At 39.8% G+C, this 27676-nt stretch overlaps 1 protein-coding gene across 2 annotated transcripts in view; it reads right to left on the bottom strand.

Moving 5' to 3' along the window:
• The window catches only part of PLA2G4A (phospholipase A2 group IVA), a 163775-nt gene continuing 137004 nt past the window's right edge, over positions 906–27676 (bottom strand). Inside the window, exons 15-18 of one of the 2 annotated variants that reach the window (XM_005690990.2) lie at positions 26744–26928; positions 13559–13754; positions 11518–11675; positions 906–1510 (exon numbers count right to left, since the gene is read on the bottom strand). In XM_005690990.2, coding sequence (XP_005691047.1) covers positions 1379–1510; positions 11518–11675; positions 13559–13754; positions 26744–26928 — 671 coding nt within the window. In that variant the 3' untranslated portion in view covers positions 906–1378. The remainder of the gene's footprint in view (positions 1511–11517; positions 11676–13558; positions 13755–26743; positions 26929–27676) is intronic. The other variant, XM_018060732.1, reaches the window with a different exon arrangement.

The raw sequence follows: 27676 nt of genomic DNA, 5'->3' as shown, positions 1-27676 counted from the left end.
GGACAGAGGAGGCTGGCGGGCTACAGTCAATGAGGCTGCAAAAGAGCTGGACGCAACTTAGCGACTAAACAGCAGCAACAACCATCTCATTGTGATCTTCCCCAGGGCTAACATTCTAGGAGCTTATTGGTACAGATTATTGTTGGTCTTCTCCATTAGAAAGTAAGGTCCTTAAAAGTGTGAAAGTGATTGAAGCTGGGTCTCCTGCATTGCAGCCAGATTCTTTGCCACCTGAGCCACCAGGGAGGCCCACGGTCCTTGAAGGTAGGCATTTTCGTCATTGTTGCCCAATGCTGTGTCCCCAGACCCTGCAACACGCCTGATGGCCTGTAGAGGGCACTCATTTGCCATGTGCATGGATCAACCAATGAATGAACTTGTCACCTTGTCTTTCCTCACAGGTAGTAGAAATGTGAATGAAAGGTGAGAGGGAAAAAGACACATGAACAGAGAGATTAAAGAATGGTAGACTCAGTGCGAGAAAAGGAAGCCCTTCTATTTGGGATACTAACTCTGAACCTTAGTGGTTCAGTAGTAACAAGCCACAGTCATGAAATACAGACTGTCCCTAAGACAAGTCTTACAGATACAGCACTTGTCACTCTTTGGGATTTTTCTCTGAGGTAACTGCTCTCTGTCATACAAATAGGATAGTATCAGCAAAGTAAACTAGAAGGGGTAACATTTTTTTTCCTATATTCTGAATAAATATAAACCATTTGCTCAAAAAACACATACTTTCTCTTCTAAGAAAAATCACCATGATTTAAAATGTTGTTTCACATTTGAGTGTAGGGTTAACAATTTTTGTGTCTGAAAACCATGACTCTGAGCATCTGTCATGGCCACAGCACAATAGTTCATTAAAGATAACAACAACAAAAAAAAACTCAGTTACCTCTTGCTCATTTGTATACAGATGTATTTATTTCATATATGCATATATAAATAAAAAATAGTGTTGTCTCATGGCAGGAATAAATCCAGTCAGTGAATTACACTCACACACAGTACAAAGTCTTTTAAAGATTGAACTGTTAAATATTCTAAAAAAGGAACCACCTTTTAAAAAAAGAGGACACAGAGCTAGTTGGTGAGGAGTGTCTAAAAAATACAGTATATGTCCCTACATTTGCATCAGGGAATTCATACCAATAGAAAATGTAGCTAAGCTATATTTTTTACAAAACTGACATCATCTGTCAATCTAGCAAAGTTTTACAGGTATTGTTCTCATGCAGCTAAGTAACTGCAACTTTGAGTATCAACCAGTCTCTTAAGATCAGTGCTAATACCTGTCCTGGGCTTTTAAATCCAGTTGTCACGGAATTTCAAACGGCCTCCGCATCAGAAATTGCTGCCCTTTCCAGTACACAAATTATGCTGTGGGTTTGCTTAGAAACTCCTTGTTGAAGAATCTTCTTGCCTCAACACTACTGAGGGAAACAGAGCAACGAGACGGATTCTGCCTTCTATATTCGATGCTTTCAACTATAGCATTCTTTATTACCTGAAAATAGAGGCAAAAGATGTGTAATTAGTGTTACTCAGAACTCAGTGAAACAGTTGTTTGGGCAAGACATACGTATCTCTATCTATCTGTCTCTATACATCATCCATCTATCACTTATCATCTATCTGCTGCTGCTGCTAAGTCGCTTCAGTCGTGTCCGACTCTGTGCGACCCCATAGGCAGCAGCCCACCAGGCTCCCCCATTCCTGGGATTCTCCAGGCAAGAACACTGGAGTGGGCTGCCATTTCTTTCTCCAGTGCATGAAAGTGAAAAGTGAAACTGAAGTCACTCAGTCATGCTCGACTCCTAGCAACCCCAAGGACTGCAGCTTACCAGGCTCCTCCGTCCATGGGATTTTCCAGGCAAGAGTACTGGAGTGGGGTGCCATTGCCTTCTCCAATCACCTATCTATATATCTATAAATGAGGCAAGTCTGAGAAGTTTACAACATCAGAGCTCCTCCCACCCAGAGCTGGTGTGGCCCACTTGGCCTTGGAGATGTGTACACAGTAGGGTTTTCCCATTTCCTCATCCAATCTCCATGGGCAAGCCTGGAGAAGAGAAATGTGTGACTTGGGTGATGCTAACCTACATTAAGCTTCTGTGACTTATGTGAGACCCACTGGGGCAGGGCCCTCTGTTCGCTAATGGTAACTTTAAACAAACTGTCATATTCTAGGAAGAGGGATTTATCATGGGAATGTGACACATTTATTTGCTTTGTGATTTTTAATTTTCTATGTGTTTTTCCCAGAAGACAATTATATATATGATTTTAATTGAATTTTAGCTTTATTTTATAATTTTCCAATTTAATTATAATTTTATAATTATAATTAAAAATTACAATTTAATTGTAATTTTACAATCTATATATAATTGTCTACTGAAAAAGATGAGTTCGAATGTTACTGAGTCTTTTAAGTAAAGCAGATATCCATTGACCTCATCTTTCCCATGAGTGAGGGAAATATAATTCTACAGAAGTAGAAGAGGGGGCTTCAGGTCTATGATGGAGACCATGCTAGAGGGCCTCCAGGCACAGGGATTTCTTGGCTGTGGATATCAAGGGGAATTAACTTATATCCCCCAGCCATTTCTTCTTCTTTAAAATGGAAATAATAACATTAATCTGAGCTTCTGTGGAAACTGGAGATCATTTATTAATGCCTAGCACATAGGAAACATTTCACAACTAGCATCTATTTATTATTGGTATTTTCACTAACCATACATGAGAAAATTTAGGAGCTTTACCTTAGATGGGAGGCTGTAATATTTACTAGAAATAAACCCACCATATATAGCCAATAGCAGATTTTTTTAATGATAAAAGTCAGCAAATCCATTACACTATCAAATGTGCCTTACTATGTCTCCTTTTAATTAATCTCACTGTCATTCTAGAAATCATGTCAGCAAGTTTTGAGTTAGTCTCTCCTTCTGAAAAGAGCACCAAAGCAACATGAGACACAGCAACTCTCATTGCAGAGAACCCAAGTAAAATTAAAAATCAACTGTTTACTTCCCAAATAACTAAAAACCTTTAAAATATATAAAAGATCACTGGAGACATCACACTGATAATGACTGCAGTCAACCCCTTCACAGTGAATTCATGAATACAAAAAAAACATATCAATGTTTGAGCAAAAACAACAATATGAATATCACAAATTCGTGGGTTTATCATAGTTGGAATCTGGCAGATACTTTTAATAAAGGGTCATGATTATCAAGGAAAATGGATATCCACATTTATAACTCTGAAAAACCTAGAAAGAAAGAAAGTGAAGTCACTCAGTCGTGCTCGACTCTTTGCGACCCCATGGATAGTAGCCTGCACCAAGCTCCTCCGTCCATGGGATTTTCAAGGCAAGAGTACTGGAGTGGGTTGCCATTTCCTTCTCCAGGGAATCTTCCCAACCCAGGGATCAAACCCGGGTCTCTCACATTATAGACAGACGCTTTACCGTCTGAGCCACCAGGGAAGTCCTGAAAAACCAAAATCATATGCAATTAGAATGTGCTATCTGAACCACTAGGTGGCACATTAACACTATGAAACCATTAACCAGCTTTTCAGACTATTGCAGAAAATACTCATTGGTTGTGATGTATCAACAGGAATGGCTGAGCTTAATACTACATCAGTGGCTAAATTCAAACCTTTTGGCAGGATACGTGGTACAATTAGACATGTTCACAGAAACATTAAGTTATATTTGAGCCTTTCTATTTTCTTATTAGACTAAGTAATTATAAATAGTAGGATAGTCACTCGGTCATGTTCAACTCTTTGCAATCCCATGGACTGTAGCTCACCAGGCTCCTCTGCCCATGGAATTCTCCAGGCAAGAATACTGGAGTGGGTTGCCATTTCCTTCTCTAGGAGATCTTCCCGACCCAGGGATCGAACCCGGGTCTCCTGCGTTGCAGGCAGATTCTTTACCGCCTGAGTCACCAGGAAAGCCCCTGCTGTAAATAGTATTCATATCTATTTTTTTTTCATTCCCCTCTGAAAGTCATTGAACTCCAAAGCTTTCCCATCAGTGTCATTCTAGCACAGATCCTCATAATCAACCTCCTCCATCCCCATCACCTATTCCCAAATAAGACATGGGTCATCTTTCTGGTACCATTTAATGCTCTCCCAATCTGCCAGATACTTTAAATATTTGGCAATAAAGGCAAAAAGTAAGAAAACATGCAAAATGTCATCACTCCCCAAAAGGAACAAACTTGGAAGCATGAGATGGGAAGCATTCCACAAGTAAGCACTGAATTCTCAGAACAGAAAATTTAAAATCAGCCTTAGAAGAAAGTTACAGTGTATTCTGCAATAGAAATAAGACTTCTAAATATAACAAAAGGCAAGAGGATAGTCTGGCCTAAATTACTGTGGATTTGCTGGTTAATGCCTGCCTTCTGAATCGAAACTGGTGTTATGAAAGCAAAGGTCTTATTAGCCTTCTCATTTTTGATTCCAGCACTTAGAACATGGAAGGGAAAAATAAATATTTGTAAGATTAATGACTGTCCAGAAGGTGCTCACTGGAGGTCAAATTAAACAGGATAAAGTTCAATGCCTGGGGACAATGAGACTTGAGCTGAGGTGAAGGACAAGCAGGATTTGATACATGGAGTGGAAAGACCGGGTCTTGTCAGGAAAAGGATAGTTTCATAAAGAGGCTGAGGGCATGTACAGGAAATACCTGGGAAGCAGGCTGGCTGGGAAGGAGGCTGTGTATGGAGTAACCAGGAAATAAGGCTGCCTGCGAGACAGATGGTTCAAAAGTGAGGAAAGAATGAGGGAGAAAACAAACCAACCTATGGCCCCATCTCAGCCCCTCAACAAAACTGTGTGTCTTCCGGAAGTCAGACACAATAATCCACGACTCAGTTGCCTCACATAGGAAAAAAAAGTACCTACCTCATAGGCCAGCTCTGAGTGCTCAATATTTGAAAAGGATGTATCTGGTTTATATCAAGCACTCAAAACTTTTCCTTGTTCTTTTCATGTTGCGCATTATTTATCCTTAGTTCCTAAAACAGTGCCCGGCACAGTAGATACTCAATAAATACGTGTTGAATTAATAAATAAATAAGATGTAAAAAAGATTATAAGTAGCATTAAAAGTAAATGAATTTGGGCCTAATATTCAAGGCCATGATAACCAACAAGGACCTAGTATACTGCACAGGACACTACACTCAATATTTTGTAGTAACCTAAAAGTAAAAAGAACATGAAAAGGGATATATATAGAGAGAGAGAGAGAGAAAGAATGAATCAGAGTGCTATATACTTGAAACTAACTTGAACTTTAACATTGTAAATCAGCTATGCGTGCATGCTTGCTAAATCGTTTCAGTTGTGTCTGACTCTGTTCGGTCTCTTGGACTGTAGCCCACCAGGCTCCTCTGTCCATGGAATTCTCCAGCAAGAATACTAGAGTGCGTAGCCATTCCTTTCTCCAGGGAAATCAGCTATACTTCAATTTAAAAACAAATAAATGCCTAGAGATATCACACTTTTAAAAGGCTATGATATATAATAAACTTCTAAATTATTTTGTAGAAGATAAAAACTTTAACTTGTACCTAAATACTCTTAACATGATGATGAAATATCAACAAATAAAGAAGTAGATACAAATACTTATGGATATATGTTTTTCCTCATTTTGAGTGAAAAATGAAAGTCACTCAGTTGTGTCCAACTCTTTGTGACCCCATGGACTATACAGTCCATGGAATTCTCCAGGCAAGAATACTGGAGTGGGTAGCCTTTCCCTTCTCCAAGGGGATCTTCCTAACCCAGGGATTGAACCCAGGTCTCCTGCATTGCAGGTGGATTCTTTACCAGCTGAGTCACCAGGGAAGCCCTTTCTTCATTTTAGTTAACACCTAATAGTTAATATTTTATAGGATCACTGGAGAAAGAATTTTAAAAGCTCATGATTACGCAGCATTGGTGTATATTGAATAAACTGTCACTGTTTTTATAGTATGCCTGCTAAATTAATACACTGAATGAGTGAAACTGTGTAACAGTAATTTTCCTGGGATAACTGAATCATCAAGGTCTTGGAAAAGAAACCTCAGAAGGTGTGTTACCTCCAGATCAAGGTGGCAGTTTATGGGTAGAGCGTGTAACCACATTACCTGGTCAGCATGCATGTCATGGAGTTACTCCACAGTCAGGCATCTGCCTCCAGAGTCCTATATCCTGACACTTGCTACCCCCTTATCCTGCAACTCTTATCCTTAAACTCTTCAACAGTTTCAGCCAGTAAGTCGATGACATTTTCTAAACGAATTGTGGACATTTTATCACATATTTACTTTGGTACTGGCCACTGTGATCAGTATCTCTGGAGGATACAGGGTGAAAAAAGCAAGCCATTGCTTTTAAATAGTTTACATTTATAATTAAAAGCAGAAGATAAATATGAACACGGATAAAAATTAACAACCTTATCATATTACCCATTTCAGTTTATTGAGTGTCTCATGCATGCTAAGCTCTTAAATTATATTCTTTTCCTTAACCGTCATCCCGATCTTGTAAAATATATATCACTATTTCCATTTACAAATGAGGAAAGTAAAATTTGGAAAAGTTAACCAACATGCCCAAGGCCACAGAGCAAAAATTTGAGCACCAAATTTGGCCTGACTCCAAAGCCTCTGCATTTTCCACATACCACTTGTTTACCAGTGTAAGTCACTATATGTTAGGTTTCCTTAAAAAAAAAAGACCCCCAAAATTGATATGCTGCCACTGTAAAAGCACTTGAGCAATGTTCAGCGAAAAAGAATTTGGGAGGACTGAGTAAGTGCAGAAACCTGACGCTAATGAGAAGCCCAGCCTGCTGTCACAAAGTGAAAAGAAACAGAAGCCACTTGAGCTGAACAGGAATTTAGCTTCAGTGAGGCTGGCCCCCTGAGATCTCTGGAAGATGAAGCAACAGAAGCAAATAGCTGTCAGAGACAGGTTGGTCTTTTCAGAGTCAACGTTTAAGTCGGAATGCGAATTGAAGATGAAAATTCCCCTGAAGTCATAGTGGTCGTGGCCAAAAAGTTGAAAACTGCCTCTGTGGGACGGGCACTCAGATGTCTGTGCATGAGAAGAGTCTGTATACACAGTGTCCACAACTGGTGAGCAACTCTGACAGTCTATGGCAAGGAAGCATGTGCTGTGTTGCTGCTGTGTGCATTAGTCACTGGCTCTCGTCAAATGGTGTGGGAGCGAGTGACTTAGCTCATGACTGAGCCTAATGACCTAACAGCCCACCTCAGAGTTCGGCTGATCTTTATTTCTCATCACTTATCAAGAAGCTTTGATTCTAAAAGGAGAGATAGATGTCCGTGAAAACTAGAAGTCGTACCTGGGTGTGAGGCACATACACACATATACACACCCACGAAAAATCTCAGCAGTTATATAATTTAAGAGGGAAGCCTAAATTCATTCCCTCAAAAATACATGCATTTACTGCCTAGACTGCTATTACCTGTACTCATTTATTTCTATTCTTACTTCTCACCATTTGCAAAGGTCTTGACATATATCCATCATGGTGCAGGATATAGACATACATAGGTATCAGTTCAGACAGTTCAGTTGCTCAGTCGTGTCCAACTCTTTGCGATCCCATGAATCACAGCACGCCAGGGCTCCCTGTCCACCACCAACTCCTGGAGTTCACCCAAACTCATGCCCATCGAGTCAGTGATGCCATCCAGCCATCTCATCCTCTGTTGTCCCCTTCTCCTCCTGCCCCCAATCCCTCCCAGCTTCAGAGTCTTTTCAAATGAATCAACTCTTCGCATGAGGTGGCCAAAGTACTGGAGCTTCAGCTTTAGTATCATTCCTTCCAAAGAAATCCCAGGGCTGATCTCCTTCAGAATGGACTGGTTGGATCTCCTTGCAGTCCAAGGGACTCTCAAGAGTCTTCTCCAACACCACAGTTCAAAAGCATCAATTCTTTGGCACTCAGCCTTCTTCACAGTCCAACTCTCACATCCATACATGACCACTGGAAAAACCATAGCCTTGACTAGATGGACCTTTGTTGGCAAAGTAATGTCTCTGCTTTTGAATATACTATCTAGGTTGGTCATAATTTTTCTTCCAAGGAGTAAGCGTCTTTTAATTTCATGGCTGCAATCACCATCTGCAGTGATTTTGGAGCCCCCAAAAATAAAGTCTGACACTGTTTCTACTGTTTCCCCATCTATTTCCCATGAAGTGATGGGACCAGATGCCATGATCTTCGTTTTATGAATGTGGAGCTTTAAGCCAACTTTTTTCTCTTCACTTTCACTTTCATCAAGAGGCTTTTTAGTTCCTCTTCATTTTCTGCCATAAGGGTGGTGTCCTCTGCATATCTGAGCTTATTGATATTTCTCCTGGCAATCTTGATTCCAGCTCGTGCTTCCTCCAGCCCAGTGTTTCTCATGATGTATAGTTCCCATTTATTAAGCAGCTTCTGCTTATAGCGAACTGTTTGTTCATCCATCACCTGACTGAGGGACTTCCTTGGTGGACCAGTGGTTAAGACACTGCCTTCCAAGGCCAAGGGCATGGGTTCGATCCTGGGTTGGAGAGCTAAGATCAATAATATCAATAACTTCAGATATGCAGATGACACCACCCTTATGGCAGAAAATGAAGAAGAACTAAAGAGCCTCTTGATGAAAGTGAAAGAGGAGAGTGGAAAAGTTGGCCTAAAGCTCAACACTCAGAAAACGAAGATCATGGCATCTGGTCCCATCACTTCAGGGCAAATAGATGGGGAAACACTGGAACCAGTGGCTGACTTTATTTTTCTTGGCTCTAAAATCACTGCAGATGGTGACTGCAGCCATGAAATTAAAAGACACTTGCTTCTTGGAAGAAAAGTTATGACCAACCTAGACAGTGTATTGAAAAGCAGAGACATTACTTGTCAACAAAGGTCCGTCTAGTTAAGGCTATGGTTTTTCCAGTGGTCATGTATGGATGTGAGAGGTGGACTATAAAGAAGGCAGAGCACAGAAGAATTGATGCTTTTGAACTGTGGTGTTGGAGAAGACTCTTGAGAGTCCCTTGGACTGCAAGGAAATCCAACCAGTCCATCCTAAAGGAAATCAGTCCTGAATATTCATTGGAAGGACTGATGCTGAAGCTGAAACTCTAATACCTGATGCGAAGAGCTGACTCCTTTGAAAAGACCCTGATGCTCGGAAGGATGAAGGCAGGAGGAGAAGGGGACGACAGAGGATGAGATGGTTGGATGACATCACCAACTCACTGGACATGGGTTTGGGTGGACTCTGGGAGTTGGTGATGGACAGGGAGGCTTGGCGTGCTGCAGTTCATAGGGTCACAAAGAGCTGGACACGACTGAGTGACTGAACTGAACTGAACACCTGACTGAAAATTCACTACTGCCACCATGGTAGGTACCATTACACTTGTTTCAGAGATGAGGAAATTGAGGCTCAAAAAGTTTAAGCAGCTTATTCAAAGTCATAAAAATAGCCCATCTAAGAGCTAAACATGATATACAGTCCATGACCTTGCTTCTACTTACTGTGTCAAGTAAGTTCTTAGGAGTAATTAAAACCTGTTTAATTGAATGGCTTGTGAAAAATCTGTGTTTGATGAGCTCTAAGTCAGGACAGTTATTTTGGGATTCAGTCTGGTTTTGTTTAGGCATTAACTTTTTCATCTATGTGTCAAACAAAGATGAATTATTCATACTATGAAGAATGTTTGTAAAATATATAGTCAGAACTACATCATTCCCTAGATAGCTTAGTGAATTTTATATAAACCAGAACTGAAAACAATGAGAAAAATGAAGCTGTGTAAATTATATACACCTATATGTATATATATGTCATATACATAAACATTAATATATACATATATGTCGATATGCAGATATACTTGTATGTTTGTGTATGTATCCTTTAATTTTCCCAAGTCCAATGGGTATTTATACATTTCTATAATCTATTTTTTTAAATCCATTTGAGGACAACTGATCAAGTCTAATACATTTCATCCCCATGAGAAGACAATATAATTATTTTTTTACTGGCTTCATACTGGAAACAGAGGATTATTGCTTTAGTAACCCTTAGTGCTTTTTTGTTTTTAACAGCATGAGGTTTTATAAAATACAACTCTATTCTGAGAATATCTGTTTTTTTCCCTAAAATCATGGATTAAAATGTTGATTTTCTTCTATTAGTGTTTAAATTTTCGCCATCACCACAGAAACAATGTAGCATGCAGATTTCAGATTTTCACTGACTAATAAGGTAAAAGAAAAGAAATAAATCCATTTAGAAAATGATATGTACTATGAATGTTGCTATCCATGTTTTACCTGAACTATCACATATTGTTCACAAATGAACACTGACAAGAAACACTTTGGAGTTGCAGAAGCTGAAGGTTATTGGGAAGTTTTCATATGTTTAAAAAAATTAAAGATATTGATTAATAAATATATTATGGTGAAACTGTCACAACTGCACACAATTGATCATTACTAGTTTCAGACCAAACTAAACAAACAAACAAACTAGACGTGCCAGAATTCTATTAGATCACAAAAATCGAATAAAATCTCATATGCACAGAAGACTCATTCACACGTGGTCCATTCTTTTACTCCATTCATACAATCTCCAAAAGGACTGGCAAATCGGGTGTGATGCCTTTTCCTCTCCATTTAATTTTTCTTTCTTTTCCTTTTATGCTTTTTTTCTAATGTACGAAATCCAAGTAGACTCATGAACTTGGGCTTTTACCACTGATCATCATTTGTCAGACACTATGATGTGGAACCACAAGCCAACATGAATCCAATTACACAACAGCGGTCTAAATGGTGAGTTAGCAGCTAAAGAATTTTACACAGATACAGAATCTTAGCAGCAGATATACTAGTGCTAGGAATAACACTGAAGAGAATGGCTTGTTTTAATGTTTGTGAAGCAAGGCACACTTGATATCTCCAGGGCTAAACTTGGAGAAACTGCTACTTCTGGAGACAGTTCCAAGATCCACAAAAATAAAAAGACATTTAAAGGCATGAGTCTGTTCATTAAAATTCATGCTATTTTTGCAGATTAATTGCACTTCTGGTAGCACTCACTTCTCTACTCATATTTCCATTGTATGACTTTTCTTCCAACTTATAGTTTACTTTATCATATGATAAACCTACTAGATACTTTGGGAAAGAAGCTGAGGATTAACTAATCCTTCACACAATAGCATAAAATGTGGGCTCTGCCAATTTGGAGGCACTGGGTTCCTTATTTGTGAATTTTATGGGCTTCTTCTGGAGATTAGTAGAATTTAAAAAAATGAAAATGGTAAATTTGGGGGTGGTATCATTCATAAAAGTTATTTTTTATGAATTAAAATGAGGTATTGCTATGTTCATTGATATGGAAATATTGGACATTGTCAGTGATCATAGGAGATACTTACATCAATGTTGTTCAGGGTATTGAAGTACATGAGATCATGCAGCCTTTTAAATGCTTGATTTGGGTATTGAAAGTTGAAGGTTGAAAACGGTGATTCAGGGTCATCAAAAATATCAAAATCAGCTATTTCTTTCTCTTCATTAGTTTCTCTTGGAACACCTAAATATAGGAAGAGTTTCAAATTATGTTATTTCGAAAACCACAAAATAGCTCTAAAGTCCAGGGCATAAAACATTCAAATAGCCATAAACACAACCTTGGGAGACCCTTCAGGAGTCATATAATCCTCAGTGCACACTATGAGGCCTCTGCTCACATACCCTGGACTTGACCATTTCCGTGTACTCTGACTGGGCACCTTCCAGTTGCCAGCACCTGTATCTCTGTGCTAAGGGCTTTCTGCTGCTACTGTTTAGTCTGACTAAGTCGTGTCTGACTCTTTTGCAACCCCACAGACTGCGGCCCACCAGTCTCCTCTGTCCATGGGATTTCCCAGGCAAGCATACTGGAGTGGGTTACCATTTCCTTCTCCAGGAAAGAAAGTGAAAGTGAAGTCGCTCAGTCGTGTCCAACTCTTTGCGACCCCATAGATTGTAGCCTACCAGGCTCCTCTGTCCATGGGATTTTCCAGGCAATAGTACTGGAGTGGATTGCCATTTCCTTCTCCAGGGGATCTTCCCAACTCAGGGATTAAACCTGTGTCTCCTGCTTGGCAGGTGGACTCTTTACCACTGAGCCACCTGGGCAGCCCCGAAGGCTTTCTACTCTTCCCTGTAACTGCTCAAGGCTGCTTTGCTTATTAGCAGCAGGCTGGAAGTTCCAGTCAATAATACTCTGTCCCAGGAAGCAGTCAACCAAAGACTCTATGGTATTGGTATATAAATTCCTTGGTTCCCTTGCCACTTGCTGTGTAAGTGGAAAGCATGATCTGACTAGATTCCATTTCATCTCCTAGGATCAGGTTCTCCTGTGGTAGCAGGCTTACTAACACATCTTTTGCTGTCTGCCTTTCTTCCTTTTATCAGTTCTCAGCTCTTTTACTAAAGTTTCCTACTTCACCCAAACAAACTCTTTGCACTTGAACCCTTTGCTTGGAATTTACTTCTGGTAGAACCCAAACCCAGACATTAATTAATTGTCTTCATGTCACAAGAATCCCCTCCACAGCCTGTTTTTGAGAATTAACAGTGATAGAAAATTCAACATTTCTTATGCTTTAGGTATTTCACTGTTCAATAGCTAAAAATTCCAGCTAATCCTTCCTTCTTTTGTGTTGAAGCATGACTCAGGAGAACCTCCACCTCTATTGACCTTTTCTCTGACTTCGTCCACTGTGTAGAAGAAGATCACTTTCCTCCCCATAGTCTCAAATCTTCGATGGCTATTTTTTCATCTTTTCTTTAACAGCTACATTTTCTGGTCTGAGAATAATATAACGTTGAGACATTTAGTATCTTGCCGGTCAATCTCTAGCTCTCCTTTTGTTAATCAGTATCTTCCAGGATATAGCAGAGTCCATAGACTCCTTTGGATGTGGCAAAACAAAATGCTGGTGCCTTGAACTTGATTCTCTTTTTCTAAAGGAATGTAACATGGTGGACCTGAAATTACTATCCATATTGTACTGCTAGATTTCATGAATTTTTATGGTCAGTTAACATTCCCACAATTTTTTGCACAATTTTTTCTGAAACAAGGCCTCCCTTACAAAGGCAGCAATCAAAATATTTAACAATGCCTATGACAAGGACATTTGTTCCAATCCATCAGAACAAATATAACCTGAGATTGCAGAATAAAGCCCCAGAGGTTTTATCAAGCTAGTTAATTACCCTTCAGTTTCTGGATTGTGAGGAACTCAGGAGACTCTAGGGTGAGAAAGGGGGGAAGTGCTTGGAGTCTCAGGATGGTAGCCATTTATCAAGGTAAAGGAAGTGTTCAATGTTGTAACAGCTGATATGGCAGTGCCAGCATGAAGCACCTTAATGTCATTCTTATGCTTTATCAGCTTTCTGCCTTACAGACCATAACTCCTGATGTACCTGGAGCCTTGTACTTTCTGAAGTTGATGTTGGCCAGAACAAAGTGAATGATAGTTGGGCAATCTTTCTCAACATCAGGATTCTTGGGTTTAAAAACGTAGCATTCCTTTAGTCCTTCTCGATCGAACACGTAAGGATCAATCTTTGGAAAGGGGAGCTTGTTCATCTTAGCCCACTTTTCTGCAAGTAGAAGTTCCTATGGAAGAGAGGGAAAGGTCATTTGTTCAGCTGGTCTGCTCACCATTCACTATTCATTAGCTATCTACCACGTGTTAGTATGTTCCTTGCTGACGATGAGTAACGATCTTGTTCTTAAGAAACTTATCAATCTCAAGAAATACAAAATTACTCCATGAACAAACTCACGATCATTTTTTACTTCTTTATATAAGGCTAGTTCCATAGGAGGCATTGGAAAAATTATTAATGAACTGAACTGACTGAAATTACACTGATGCAATTGCTAGAGATTCTGGGTAGGTTTTCCTGGTGGCTCAGTGGTAAAGACTGCCTGCAAGGCAGGAGGCTCAGGGAAGATAGCCGGAGTGAGAAATGGCAACTCACTCCAGCATTCCTGCCTGGAAAATCCCATGAATCGCAAGAGTTGGACACAACTGAGCGACTAAACAACAATAACAACAACAATGGGTTCTGGGCATTTAGAAGTTATATGAATGTTTTTTAACCCTTCAAAGTTAAAAAAATCCGTTGAGGCAGAACGAGGAGCACTCTGTTACTGAATTTTTACCTGCATTTTCTCCACAAAACTGATTAAAAATGAATACATCTTATGAATGCAAAAACAGTTGAGCTGCTCTGAATTAGCTTCTTTTCTTGCTTCTCTTAATGAAAAGAAGCTATTTTGTTGACATGTAACATGACCAAGAAGTACATGTTTGCTGTTGACTACTGAGGTTTTAGAAAAGGCAGAGGAACCAGAGATCAAACTGCCAACATCCGCTGGATCATGGAAAAAGCAAGAGAGTTCCAGAAAAACATCTATTTCTGCTTTATTGACTATGCCAAAGCCTTTGACTGTGTGGATCACAATAAACTGTGGAAAATTCTGAAAGAGATGGGAATACCAGACCACCTAACCTGCCTCTTGAGAAATCTGTATGCAGGTCAGGAAGCAACAGTTAGAACTAGACATGGACCAACAGACTGGTTCCAAATAGGAAAAGGAGTACGTCAAGGCTGCATATTGTCACCTTGCTTATTTAACTTATATGCAGAGTACATCATGAGAAATGCTGGGCTGGAAGAAGCACAAGCTGGAATCAAGATTGCTGGGAGAAATATCAATAACCTCAGACATGCAGATGACACCACCCTTAGGGCAGAAAGTGAAGAGGAGCTAAAAAGCCTCTTGATGAAAGTGAAAGAGGAGAGCGAAAAAGTTGGCTTTTCATTTTCATTTTCATTCAGAAAATGAAGATCATGGCATCTGGTCCCATCACTTCATGGGAAGTAGATGGGGAAAGAGTGGAAACAGGGTCAGACTTTATTTTGGGGGCTCCAAAATCACTGCAGATGGTGACTGCAGCCATGAAATTAAAAGACGCCTATTCCTTGGAAGAAAAGTGATGACCAACCTAGACAGCATATTCAAAAGCAGAGACATTACTTTGCCGACTAAGGTCCGGCTAGTCAAGGTTATGGTTTTTCCAGTGGTCATGTATGGATGTGAGAGTTGGACTGTGAAGAAGGCTGAGCGCCGAAGAACTGATGCTTTTGAACTGTGGTGTTGGAGAAGACTCTTGAGAGTCCCTTGGACTGCAAGGAGATCTAACCAGTCCATTCTGAAGCAGATCAGCCCTGGGATTTCTTTGGAAGGAATGATGCTAAAGCTGAAACTCCAGTACTTTGGCCACCTCATACGAAGAGTTGACTCATTGGAAAAGACTTTGATGCTGGGAGGGATTGAGGGCAGGAGGAGAAGGAGACGACAGAGGATGAGATGGCTGGATGGCATCACTGACTCGATGGACATGAATCAGAGTGAACTCCAGGAGTTGCTGATGGACAGTGAGGCCTGGCGTGCTGCGATTCATGGGGTCGCAAAGAGTCAGACACGAGTGAGTGACTGAACTGAACTGAACTGAGGTTTTGGGCTTGCCTTGGCTCAGACGGTAAAGCATCTGCCTACAATGCAGGAGACCTGGGTTTGATCCCTGGGTCGGGAAGTTCCCCTGGAGAAGGAAATGGCACCCCACTCCAGTACTCTTGCCTGGAAAATCCCATGGGCGGAGGAGCCCAGTAGGCTACAGTCCATGGGGTCGCAAAGAGTTGGACATGACTGAGCGACTTCACTTCACTGAGGTTTTAGGCTTATTTTCGTGTCAAGGAAGACTAACACAGAGGGTAAGCACAAAAAATAATTAATTCAAACTGGAGAACATAAATCCATACAGAGAGGTGCAGTGAATAGAGCTTATTTCTACTGAAATGCAGCTGAAAGGCACAGGGGACAAGTAAGAAACAGACTGTGGTAGTGGGAAAGTGCAGACTCTGGGGCCAGACTGCCCAAGTTAAAGTGCACGCTTGGGGACCTTGGGCATGTTCCCTGAGGCCTCTACACTCAATACCCTCAAATATAAAATAAAGACGGTCAAGATAATCCATATCTCATAAGACTGCTATTAGAATGAAAGCAATTAGCATGGTTGCAATAGTTAGTAGCATGCCTGTCACGTCACTTTTTATACACGTTTGCCAAATAAAAGTCAGTAAAGAGAGGAAAAGATGTGGAAGGGGGAAAAGTGAAGAAAGAAAAGAAGAAGGAAGAGAGAGAGCAACACTATTAGGGAAATCCCTAAAGAGCAGAAGTTTTGGAGAAATGATCACTACCATCTTAAGTTTTTTTTTTGTTTGTTCAACTACTTTGTCATCACATTGATTCCTTCAGTGATAATCATTAGTCGTCAGTCTAAGCTCTACGCTAGGAGGTGGGGACATAATGGTGAATAAAACTTATTCTTACAGGATGTACATAGAGAGACAGTAATCAAACAACCCTCTAGGTTTAAAACTGTGGCAAATGCTATGAGTAAAGTATTTAGTTGCCGTGAGATTTTGCAGCATACCTGGACTATTTCCTCACAGTGCATATTAATTCACTCAACATTATGATGAAGCACCTATGTTCCAGGCATAAGAGAGGAGCTGTCCTTGAATACCTAGGGATCATAAATTACAGGGGAAGATAAAGAACAGACATGATAGTGCAGTATGAAAGAGATAGGGAACATGACGGATGGCTTCATACCTGGGCTGTGCAGCCTGAAAGGCCCAGCCTATCTTGACTTGCAAGCTGGGTGATCTGAGACAAACTGCTTAGCACAATAGCTCCACATGGAAGAAATGGTTTTGTGTACAAAAAGAAAAAAGAAATGCAGTGATGCTCCTCTAATGGCACCATAGGGGTCATAAGTAACAACCAACACACATGGACCAGGCTGTGTACTGTCTTTGAAGTAGCAGACTCCCAATCCCATTCTGGGGCTTCCCAGGTGGCTCAGTGGTAAAGAATCTGCTTGCCAAGAGGGAGCTGCAGGAGACAAGGGTTCGATCCCTGGATCAGGATGATCCCCTGGAGAAGGAAATGGCAACCCACTCCAGTATTCTTCCCTGGAAAATCCCATGGACAGAGGAGCCTGGAGGGCTGTAGTCCATCAGATCACAGAGTCAGACATGACTTAGTGACTGAGCACACACACAATCCCAGTTAATCTGCATTTCAGCTGTTTCTTATTTCCCACCAATTTATTTGTAAATAAGTGAGCTGTAAAATAAAGTTGATACTATTATCTTCCTGAGCATTGCTGTGAGGATTAAGCGAGATCACGTATTTTTAAAAACTCAGTAATTTATATTTAAGAAAAGCATTTATTTATATGTGAGTTTTCCCCGATAAATTATTTTTTTAATTGGATGAAAACTGCTTTACAAAGTTGTGTTAACCTAGTGAAGAAAATAGTTACTTTAAAATAGCACCTTAAGTTTAGGGAAAAAAAAGCTTTTCATTGAGCATTCACTGTTCCTGATGCTTCTGGAGTGTGAACATTAAGCTGATCGACTCTCTCAATGTCATTTACTGAGGAATAAAAATCTGGGAAAACAGATTTATATTAAAACATTTGTTCCATAAACTGTCAAGCTAAATGTAATTATATTTCACTTAAAATTCCATATGTACACAGGGACAATTGTGTGTTTGAAACTTGAGAATTATCTCTAAATCCTTTATCTTCCTGTTCAGCTGAACTATTCAGGCTGTTATTTCTTGTCTAGCACTGTTCACAGTTATTCATTAACAATTATTCAACATCAAAATAAAACCAAAAGTTCACACTGTGGAACTGCATGGGAACAAGGGAAAGGAAGGGCTCTCCAGTGTTTACAAACGTGACTCAAGGGTGTGACCGAGACGTGTGAGTGCACGGAGAAAGAGAAGGGAATCGCCTGAGGTAAAAGACCAAGCTATTTTTAGATAGATATTTTATGCAGGAATCAGGAAGTGATGGAAACTTTCCCTTTCCTTATATGAGCCTGATGTGGAAAGGATTAAAACCTGATGACTATAAAGGCAGTGATTACAGGATGGAAAAACCGTCTCCTCTCCCCCCCGTGTCTCGTTTGTAAAGGCTGAGAAACAATGACACAACTATGAGTGGGACAGACGAGTTTGAAAAGAATATTTTAAAAGAATGCAGTGAGCAAAAATAATTGCTATTCCACAAATTACAGCAGAACTGAGTTCTAACCATCCATTTGGGTTACTGCTTGACACCTCAGATTTTCACAGACTAATTCATGGTAAATTACTTCCCTGGTGGCTCAGACGGTAAAGCCTCTGTCTACAATGCGGGAGATCCGGGTTCGAGCCCTGGGTTGGGAAGAGTCCCTGGAGAAGGAAATGGCAATCCACTCTAGTACTACTGCCTGGAAAATCCCATGGACAGAGGAGCCTGGCAGGCTTCAGTCTATGGGGTTGCAAAGAGTCGGACACGATTGAGCGACTTCACTTCACTTCACTTACATAGTATTAACTAAAATGATTTTCTGTGAAGATAAAAATTTGAAAGTATCCTTCAAAGTTATAGTTTGTAGGATGCTTATACTCATTTAAGAGTACTAAAACACTTTGAGATGGCTGGATGGCATCACTGACTCGGTGGACGTGAGTCTGAGTGAACTCCGGGAGTTGGTGATGGACAGGGAGGCCTGGCGTGCTGTGATTCATGGGGTCGCAAAGAGTCGGACACGACTCAGCGACTGAACTGAACTGAACTGAAAACACTTTGAAAGATAGGAAAAACAATCTGAATAATATAAAAATATGTACAAACTATAGTATGAATGGCATATATATGCCATTGTATTTATTTACACATGTAGATATATATTTTAAATTATTATATTAGCTTTTCTCCAGAGGAAATGAAGTTTTTTTCTCTATATACCTAGGGCATGTGTCTCCTCATTATTTAAAATCTATTTTTAGATTGGATAGAGGAGTATAACTGTGTAAATAAATTTACAGAATCCTAGGAAATTTTTGAAGAAACTAATGTAAATACAATAGGTAGAAACAACAATTTAGAATTCATTATTTTGTGGTTATGATCATTCTCACTTCCAAAAAAAGTGTTAGGTCCCAAGAGCTTTACAATGCAATATGCACAAAAATAATTTTCTATATCTGATAGTGTACAGAGCACTTTACATTTCTCCTTAGTTCTTCTTCACTGAGAGGTTACTATACATTCACGAAAATATGTAAGGAGAAATTAAAGTTGAGTTGACAAGGCCTCTAATCCTCCATGACCAAACAGGTGTAGTGGGTTGAATGGTGGCCCTCCAAAAGATAAGTCTATGCTCTAACCTCCCAGGACCTGTGAATGCAGCCTCATTAGGAGAAGAGGTTTTTGCAAGTATAGTTAAGTTAAGGGTCTGAAGATGAGATAATTGTGGATTAGCTGGGTGGGCCATAAAATCCAACGATGAATATTCTTATGAAAATGCACACACACAGAGGAGAAGGCCATAGGAAGACGGAGGCTGAGATTGGAGTTATGTAGCCACAAACCAAGGAAAGCCTGGAACTACTGGAAACTGGAAAAGACAAAGAAGAATGCTCCTGTAGAGCTTTTGGAGGGAGTGTGGCCCTGAGGACACCTTGATCTTGACTTCTGGTCTCCAGAACTGTGAGAGAAGAATACATTTCTGTTGTTTGTGGCAATTTGCTGCTCTGCTGCTGCTAAGTTGCTTCAATCGTGTCCGACTCTATAACCCCAGAAATGAACTTAAGCCGTAAGCCTTTGAGGCTACACTCAATAACATGCACTTCCCTTCCTCAGCCATGTTGGACTGATGCCCACAGAGGTAGCACCTGGACTGGTCTGGCCATGATGGTTTGACCCAACTTAACAATGTAAGTACACCGTATGCTGCTAAATCACTTCAGCTGTGTCCGACTCTGGGCGACCCCAGAGATGGCAGCCCACCAGGCTCCCCCGTCCCTGGGATTCTCCAGGCAAGAACACTGGAGTGGGTTGCCATTTCCTTCTCCAGTGCGTGAAAGTAAAAGTGAAGTTGCTCAGTCGTGTCTGACTCTTAGCAACCCCGTAGACTGCAGCCTACCCGGCTCTTCCGTCCATGGGATTCTCCAGGCGAGAGTACTGGAGTGGGGTGCCATTGAGGTTCTAAACCAAGGAGCATGCCATAATGTCAACAAATAAATCAGGTTAGCATTGAAAAATACAGATTCTTTTTTGCATTATTTGTGGTGGTGGTTTAATTGCTAAATTGTGTCTGACTCATGGACTGTTGCCTGAAAGGCTCTTCTGTCAATGGGATTTTCCAGGCAAGAATACTGGAATGGGTTCCCTTCTTCAGTGGATCTTCCCAACCCAGGGTTTGAAAAATCCAGGTCTCCTGCATTGCAGATGGATTCTTTTGGAATAAAGGAAGCCCTTTTTTGTGGGTAAATGAGATTTTGACCTTGATAAAGTTAATTTAGATACATTACTTCTATACATTTGTAAAGACTAGCTACTTTCAAATTTCCTTTTAATTCTCTTGTCCTTTTCCCCTTCCCTCATTGCTTCCTTCTCTCCTTTTCTCCTTCTTTCTCTCTTTCCTTTTGTTTTTGAGAGGATAAACTCATTGTTCTGACTTCCAGACACTAAGCATTTAAAAGGGCACTGAAATACAGCTAGATTCATGCCCAACATATGGCAGCATAAAGTAACATAATTTATGGAATAACAATCCAAATCCATTACTCTACATAAAACTTTATAAGCTAAAGAAAAAAATCTAGAATGATAAACTCTAAACTTCCCTGTATTCCTTGCTTATTCCTCAAAACATCCAAAGCTTTTTCCCCCTCCTTTAAATTCAACCTATTTATTTTGATGACTTGACTATGAAGGTACTGGATTACTTTATGACCAATATGAAGAACAAACCTTATTAAAATTTATCTTGGGTAAACCCTACAGGAAAACTAAATTTGTATGGCATATATCTGTTATTAAATGATTAACAAAAAGAACTTGATAAACTGAAACCCAAAATTATTTTTCTTAAATCAATTAATAACACTATTTAGAGTTATGAGGTTCTGTATATTTGGACTATTATTAGAGTGTGTAGCCACTAATCTACAAAAAACAAAATCCTTCATTATCACTGACATTGACGTCATGAACTTTCTAGGCTGGTTATAAAGTAGATATAATATGAAATGTGTTGCCTTTATCAAAAGACACGATATCCATCATTCTATATCTCCCTGACAAAATCTGAGATTTAACTATATTTATGAAATGCCTAAGAAACATAGTTACTGGCTCTAAATTTTTGCTCAGGATTTATGCTCTACTCCTTAACTTCAAATGGTATCTAATTTCAGTCTAAGCAATAGGACACTTGTTGTTGCCATTGCTGTTTAGTCATTAAGTTGTGTCTGACTCTTTGCAGCCCCATGGACTGTAGCCCACCAGGCTCCTTTGTCCATCAGGTATTCCAGGCAAGAACAGTGGAGTAAGTTGCCATTTCCTTCTTCAAGGGATCTTCCTGACCCAGGGACTGAACTCCTATCTCCTTCATTGGCAGGCAGATTCTTTACCACCGAGCCACTAGACAAGCCACCCAAATAGAAAATTATTCATTATTTAATCACCTTAAAGAATCATATTGCATATATTCAGGTATTGCATTGGAACTTCTCTGCTATCAAAAACTTTTATGTACAACTCAACTTTTATGGCTCAGGAGTAAAGAATCTGCCTGCAGTGCAGAAGACACAGAATACCCGAGTTCAGTCCTCGGGTTGGGAAGATCCCTGGAGGAGGGCATGGCAACCGACTCCAACATTCTTGCCTGGAGACTCCCATGAACAGAGGAGTCTGGAAAGCTAGTTCATAGAGTCACAAAGAGTCAGATATGACTGAAGCAACTTAGTACATATCATACCTATAATAAGTATTCCACTTCAGTATTAATAGTACAATATTTTTATACTTATATGCTAGGTACATCATGAGAAACACTGGGCTGGAAGAAGCACAAGCTGGAATCAAGATTGACGGGAGAAATATCAATAACCTCAGATATGCAGATGACACCACCCTTATGGCAGAAAGTGAAGAGGAACTAAAAAGCTTCTTGATGAAAGTGAAAGTGGAGAGTGAAAAAGTTGGCTTAAAGCTCAACATTCAGAAAATGAAGATCATGGCATCTGGTCCCATCCCTTCATGGGAAATAGATGGGGAAACAGTAGAAACAGTGTCAGACTTTATTTTTTTGAGCTCCAAAATCACTGTAGATGGTGACTGCAGCCATGAAATTAAAAGACGCTTACTCCTTGGAAGAAAAGTTATGACCAACCTGGGTAACATATTCAAAAGCAGAGACATTCCTTTGCCGACTAAGGTCCGTCTAGTCAATGCTATGGTTTTTCCAGTGGTCATGTATGGATGTGAGAGTTGGACTGTGAAGAAGGCTGAGTGCTGAAGAATTGATGCTTTTGAACTGTGGTGTTGGAGAAGACTCTTGAGAGTCCCTTGGACTGCAAGGAGATCCAACCAGTCCATTCTGAGGGAGATCAGCCCTGGGATTTCTTTGGAGGGAATGATGCTAAAGCTGAAACTCCAGTACTTTGGCCACCTCATGAGAAGAATTGATTGATTTGAAAAGACTCTGATGCTGGGAGGGATTGGGGGCAGGAGGAGAAGGGAACAACAGAGGATGAGATGGCTGGATGGCATCACTGACTTGATGGACATGAGTCTAGTGAGCTCTGGGGGTTGGTGATGGACAGGGAGGCCTGGCGTGCTGCGATTCATGGGGTCACAAAGAGTTGGACACAACTGAGTGACTGAACTGAACATTTTTTATTAACTTAAAAATTATATTTGAGTAATCTTTTAAGTCCATATTGAAATGCATATTATTATAATAACAATCTATATAACAATACTCATAAGTTTAAAAAATCTTTTTAAATATTCCAAGTGAGACTGAAAAGTTCATTTCACTCACTCTGTATTTTCTGAAGTCCATTTTTGGAGGAAAATGTATCATATATAATATATTGAAATTTCTTTTGTATTAAGTCTCTGAAAATACAGCTCATTAATTCTAGAATGACAGGCTTCATGCTACACCAAACCAATCATTAAAGGATATATTCACATAGGAGGGAGAGGGTAAGGTGTAAGGAATTGACAAAATCATTCTAAAGCACATCTATGAGCATAAACAGCTGTAATATTTTTCCATGCCAGTAAAGCCATGTAAAACAAGGATTTGCCTGTACAACCTAATACAGTAATATAAACTGGTGCAGCTTTTTTGGAAAGTGATCTGGAAATGTTTATTAAAAATCTTAACATATATATATCTAAGAATCCAAGTAAGGGAATAATAAAATGTGTGGTTAAAGATTCATGTGCAAAGATGACAATTAGAAGAAAGAATTGACAAGATAGCAATAATCTAAAAGTCGAAAACAGAGCACTGATAATAAATTCTTGCTTCTTCATATACAGAGATATCATTCTGTGCTTAAAATTATGTTCTAAAAATATTGAATGGCATGGGGAAATGCTTACAATGTAACTTTTAGAAGAAAGAAGCAGATTGCAAAAACATATAACCCTGGTGTTGATACATACATATGCATGTATGTATGCACAAATGCAGTGAAGAGAGAAAAAAATAGAAACAAAATATCAGCAGCTATTGTCTATGGATAGCAGAAGCACTTGATGTATTTTTATGAGTAATCTTTTTAATTAGAAATAGTGAATCAAAGTATGTTTAAAAACTACAACAAAGTACAATGGTTCTTTTCAGAGGTACAACATAATATTCTAAAACCTTCTAATATCAGTTCATTAAGGTGGTGGAGCTCTGATTCATGTATAAAATGATGACTTTGACATTTTACACTTCCATTGGTGAAATGAATAATCAGGTTCTTCCACCTCCAGAATGAGCTCCTAAATTATCACAGTGGAGTCATGCGTTGAAACTCACCTCCCCATTGCTGCTCATCCATCATCAAATCCTGCTCTTGGTTTTCACAGTCACCCTCCCTGGTGCATACTTCACTGTCCTACACTTACATTACAGTAAATCCCTCTTAATTTTAACCTTTTGCTCTCCATCCGCCAATTCATACAATTTTCCGTTATCAGATTAATCATTCTAAAATTCCAGTTTCATGAAGTCATTTGTCTGCTGGAAATCCTTCACTGATTTTCCATTTGCTATCAGCCAGCCATAAATTCTTCTTTAAAGCCCTCCTAATGGGAGTGTAATATCTATCATTTTAATCAGATCACTCCTCAGATGTGCTCATTGCCATTTCTGGGCCATTTTCATCCAATTTCACTTATTTCCCTGCTTGTCTACTCCAGAACACACCAATCTACTTTTCAATGGATCTCCTATAACACTCACAGTTGTTGTTTAGTTGCTAAGTCAGTGCAACTCTTTTGCAATGCCATGGACTGTGGCCCACCAGGCTCCTCTGTCCATGGGATTTTCCAGGCAAGAATACTGGAGTGGGTTGCCATTTCCTACTCCAGGGGGATCTTCCCAACCCAGGGAGTGAACCCATGTCTCCTGCATTGCAAGCAGATTCTTAATGGCTTAATGGGAAGACCTTTCACCCATTATCTTATTTAATTTCTTGGCGTGATGAGATTTCTTATCTCATCAATCCTTGTTTCCTTCTCTGAATACTACTAACTGCCTCAAAAAAAGCGAAATATGAAAGCGCTTTTAAAATATGAGATTAATATATGTTAAAGAGTTATTATAACCATCATTGGGTCTTGAGAACATCTTAAGAGTACAACAGAAATGAAAACATGTCCAAGGACCTGGGTCATCACTAACTCTTCCTGGTTGGGAGATGGTGAAATGTTTCACTTGATCTCTGTGAGTACCTGTTTCTTAATCTATGAAACGGAGATAGTAACTTCATCTCTATTATAATATTTCATTCATTCACCCATAAAACATATCCTACATACCATAATTTGGGCTAGCACTTATATAGCAATTAGAACCAAATGATTAAAGCAAAACACAAATATACATACACACAAACACACACACAAGTTAATGTTCTAGTCTCCAGCGAGTTCACAGAGAGTTCATAGAGAGTGGAAGTAAACAAATATAGACAGGACAACATGAAAATTGCTGTGTTAGGAGAATTTACTGAGCCTTTCCTACTAAAACTATACTTGTGGAGGTCAAGAAAGGTAATATTTGAGCTATATTGAAAGGAAGTTTGAAGTCAAGGGGACAAACAACATTCATGTCTCACTTAGATGCTGCCCAGCAATCTTTCCACAGGACCCTAGTTAGAAATTTTCCTTGTGTCTTCAGACAGGCAGACTTGTTATCCTTGTACCCCTGGCTCGACCTCCTCTCTACTCAAAAGATAGTGCTGACTCCCGAATTCCTCTAAAAGTTAGAAGTCATCGCATGAGTGCTTTCCCATCTTCCCATCTCTGTACCTACAACTCTGTGCCTTCAATCCACAACCACAACATCCCCCTTCTCTCTTGCCCCAATATGGATGCATCTAGACTCCTCTCCATCTGTATTCTTGTATCTCCCTTCCACTCCCCACCCCTACAGTCTCCCAGGGATGTGATTCTGCTGTATACATCATCTCTCCATCTTCCACAACATTGCTTCATTCACAAGTCCTAGACGTCAAAACATTTAAACACACTCAAGTATTTCCAACCCACCCCTCCACATACATGCAGTTTTCCTATTCCCCACATCCTCCTGCAGATATAGTCCATTTCCTTCTTCCTGGAATGGTTTATAGGATTGTCTCCATGTTCTTAACTTCCACTGAACCTTCAAATCACTGCAGTATGACATCTGCTCTTTCGGTCCTATTGAAACTGCTCTCATCCACTTAACCAAAAGACATTTTGTTGTTAAATATCTTCAGTTAGTTTTATAATACTGCATACTTCCTTCATTTTTGTCCTTTTCCCCAGATACTGCTGTTGAATCATCAAGATACTATTTCATGTCCTCTTCTCTCCTCATGGTATACATTCCCCATGCATGGCTTTGAAAAGTCAAGTAAAAGTTGTTCAGTCATGTCTTAGGGGATCTTCCTAAGCCAGGGATCGAACCCAGGTCTCCCACATTACAGGCAGATTCTTTATCAGCTGAGCCACCAGGGAAGCCCAAGAATACTGGAGTAGGCAGCCTATCCCTTCTCCAAGGGATCTTCCCGACCCAGGGATGGAACTGGGGTCTCCTGCATTGCAGGCAGATTGTTTACCAACTGAGCTACCAGGGAAGCCCATGCATGGCTTTACTTGGCTTTACTTATCTTTTACCTGCTAACTCTCAAATTTCAGGCTAATTTGCTTCCTGAACTTCAGACATATTGCATTGTTCTTGTCCTGCTCAGGACTGTGAACTTGAATGAGGCTTGGGAAATCAATTAAAGGCTTTGTTAAGTGGAAAAGTGATTGAATCACATCTGTGGTTTAGAAATATTACTCATAATAAAGTAGAAGATAGGCTAAAGGGATAAGAAATCAGGATCCAGAAGACACAGATAGCTACAAGCCATGCACAAGAATGTGGCAGGTGATGGAACGCTATATAAATTCTCCTTACCTTGAACGGAGGACTGGAGTCACTTGGTCTTGCAGAAAAGTCAAAGGAGATGATGAGATCAACTCCCCTCTGAGGTCTCAGGATCAAAGGGTATGGAAGGTTAAATGTGAGGCCACTGTCCACCACATGAATCTTTTTACTTTTGACATCCAAAGGTTCATATATCTGCTCAAATTCATCAGGATCTTTAAAAAGGAAAGAAACGATCAGAATGGGTTAAATGATCACTTAACATTATTTAGAATTTAAAACTATTTGTTATATATATATATGTGAGAAGAATTCTATACAGTTAGACCCTCAGGCCTTGGAGACTCTTCATCTGTAACATCAGAGTAAAAGGTTCTATCAGTAAGAGTGCTGTGAGGAATTTCTTTAAGATTTTTTTTTTTTTAATGTGGACCATTTTTAAAATCTGTATTGAATTTGTTACAATATTGTTTCTGTTTTAAGTTTTGGGTTTTTGGCCATGAGACATGTGGGATCTTAACTCCTGGACCAGGGATCAAACCCACACATCCTGAGTCTTAACCACTCGACTGCCAGGGAAGTCGCTGCTGTGAGAATTAAGTAGGACAAAATATTGAAAATGCAAGCAAGGCTCAGGCCCTAGGAGTAAGTTTAAGCTGTGTACCATGAGCCCTGTCCTAGGATTACTTACATTACATAGGTCTTTACAAGTTTAAAAACACTTCCTCAGGCATTATCTTTTTAAAGACTTAGAACAGACATGTGAGATAGAGGATACTATAAATGGAGAATGAAATACACAAAATGCACCTCTAAAGTGGCATAACTAGGGAGTGGCAGAGCCTGAAGGGTCCCACAAGCATCTCTCTAGGTGAAGGAAGTCCAGGCGATTGAGCCAACACACATCGTCTGCTACTATTTAGGCACTACTTAAGTGCTGAACAAGAGATGATGCAAACTCTG

Source organism: Capra hircus, chromosome 16, assembly GCF_001704415.2.
Source record: "Capra hircus breed San Clemente chromosome 16, ASM170441v1, whole genome shotgun sequence".
Taxonomy (NCBI): Eukaryota; Metazoa; Chordata; class Mammalia; order Artiodactyla; family Bovidae; genus Capra; species Capra hircus.
This window is presented reverse-complemented; position numbering and strand designations above follow the sequence as displayed.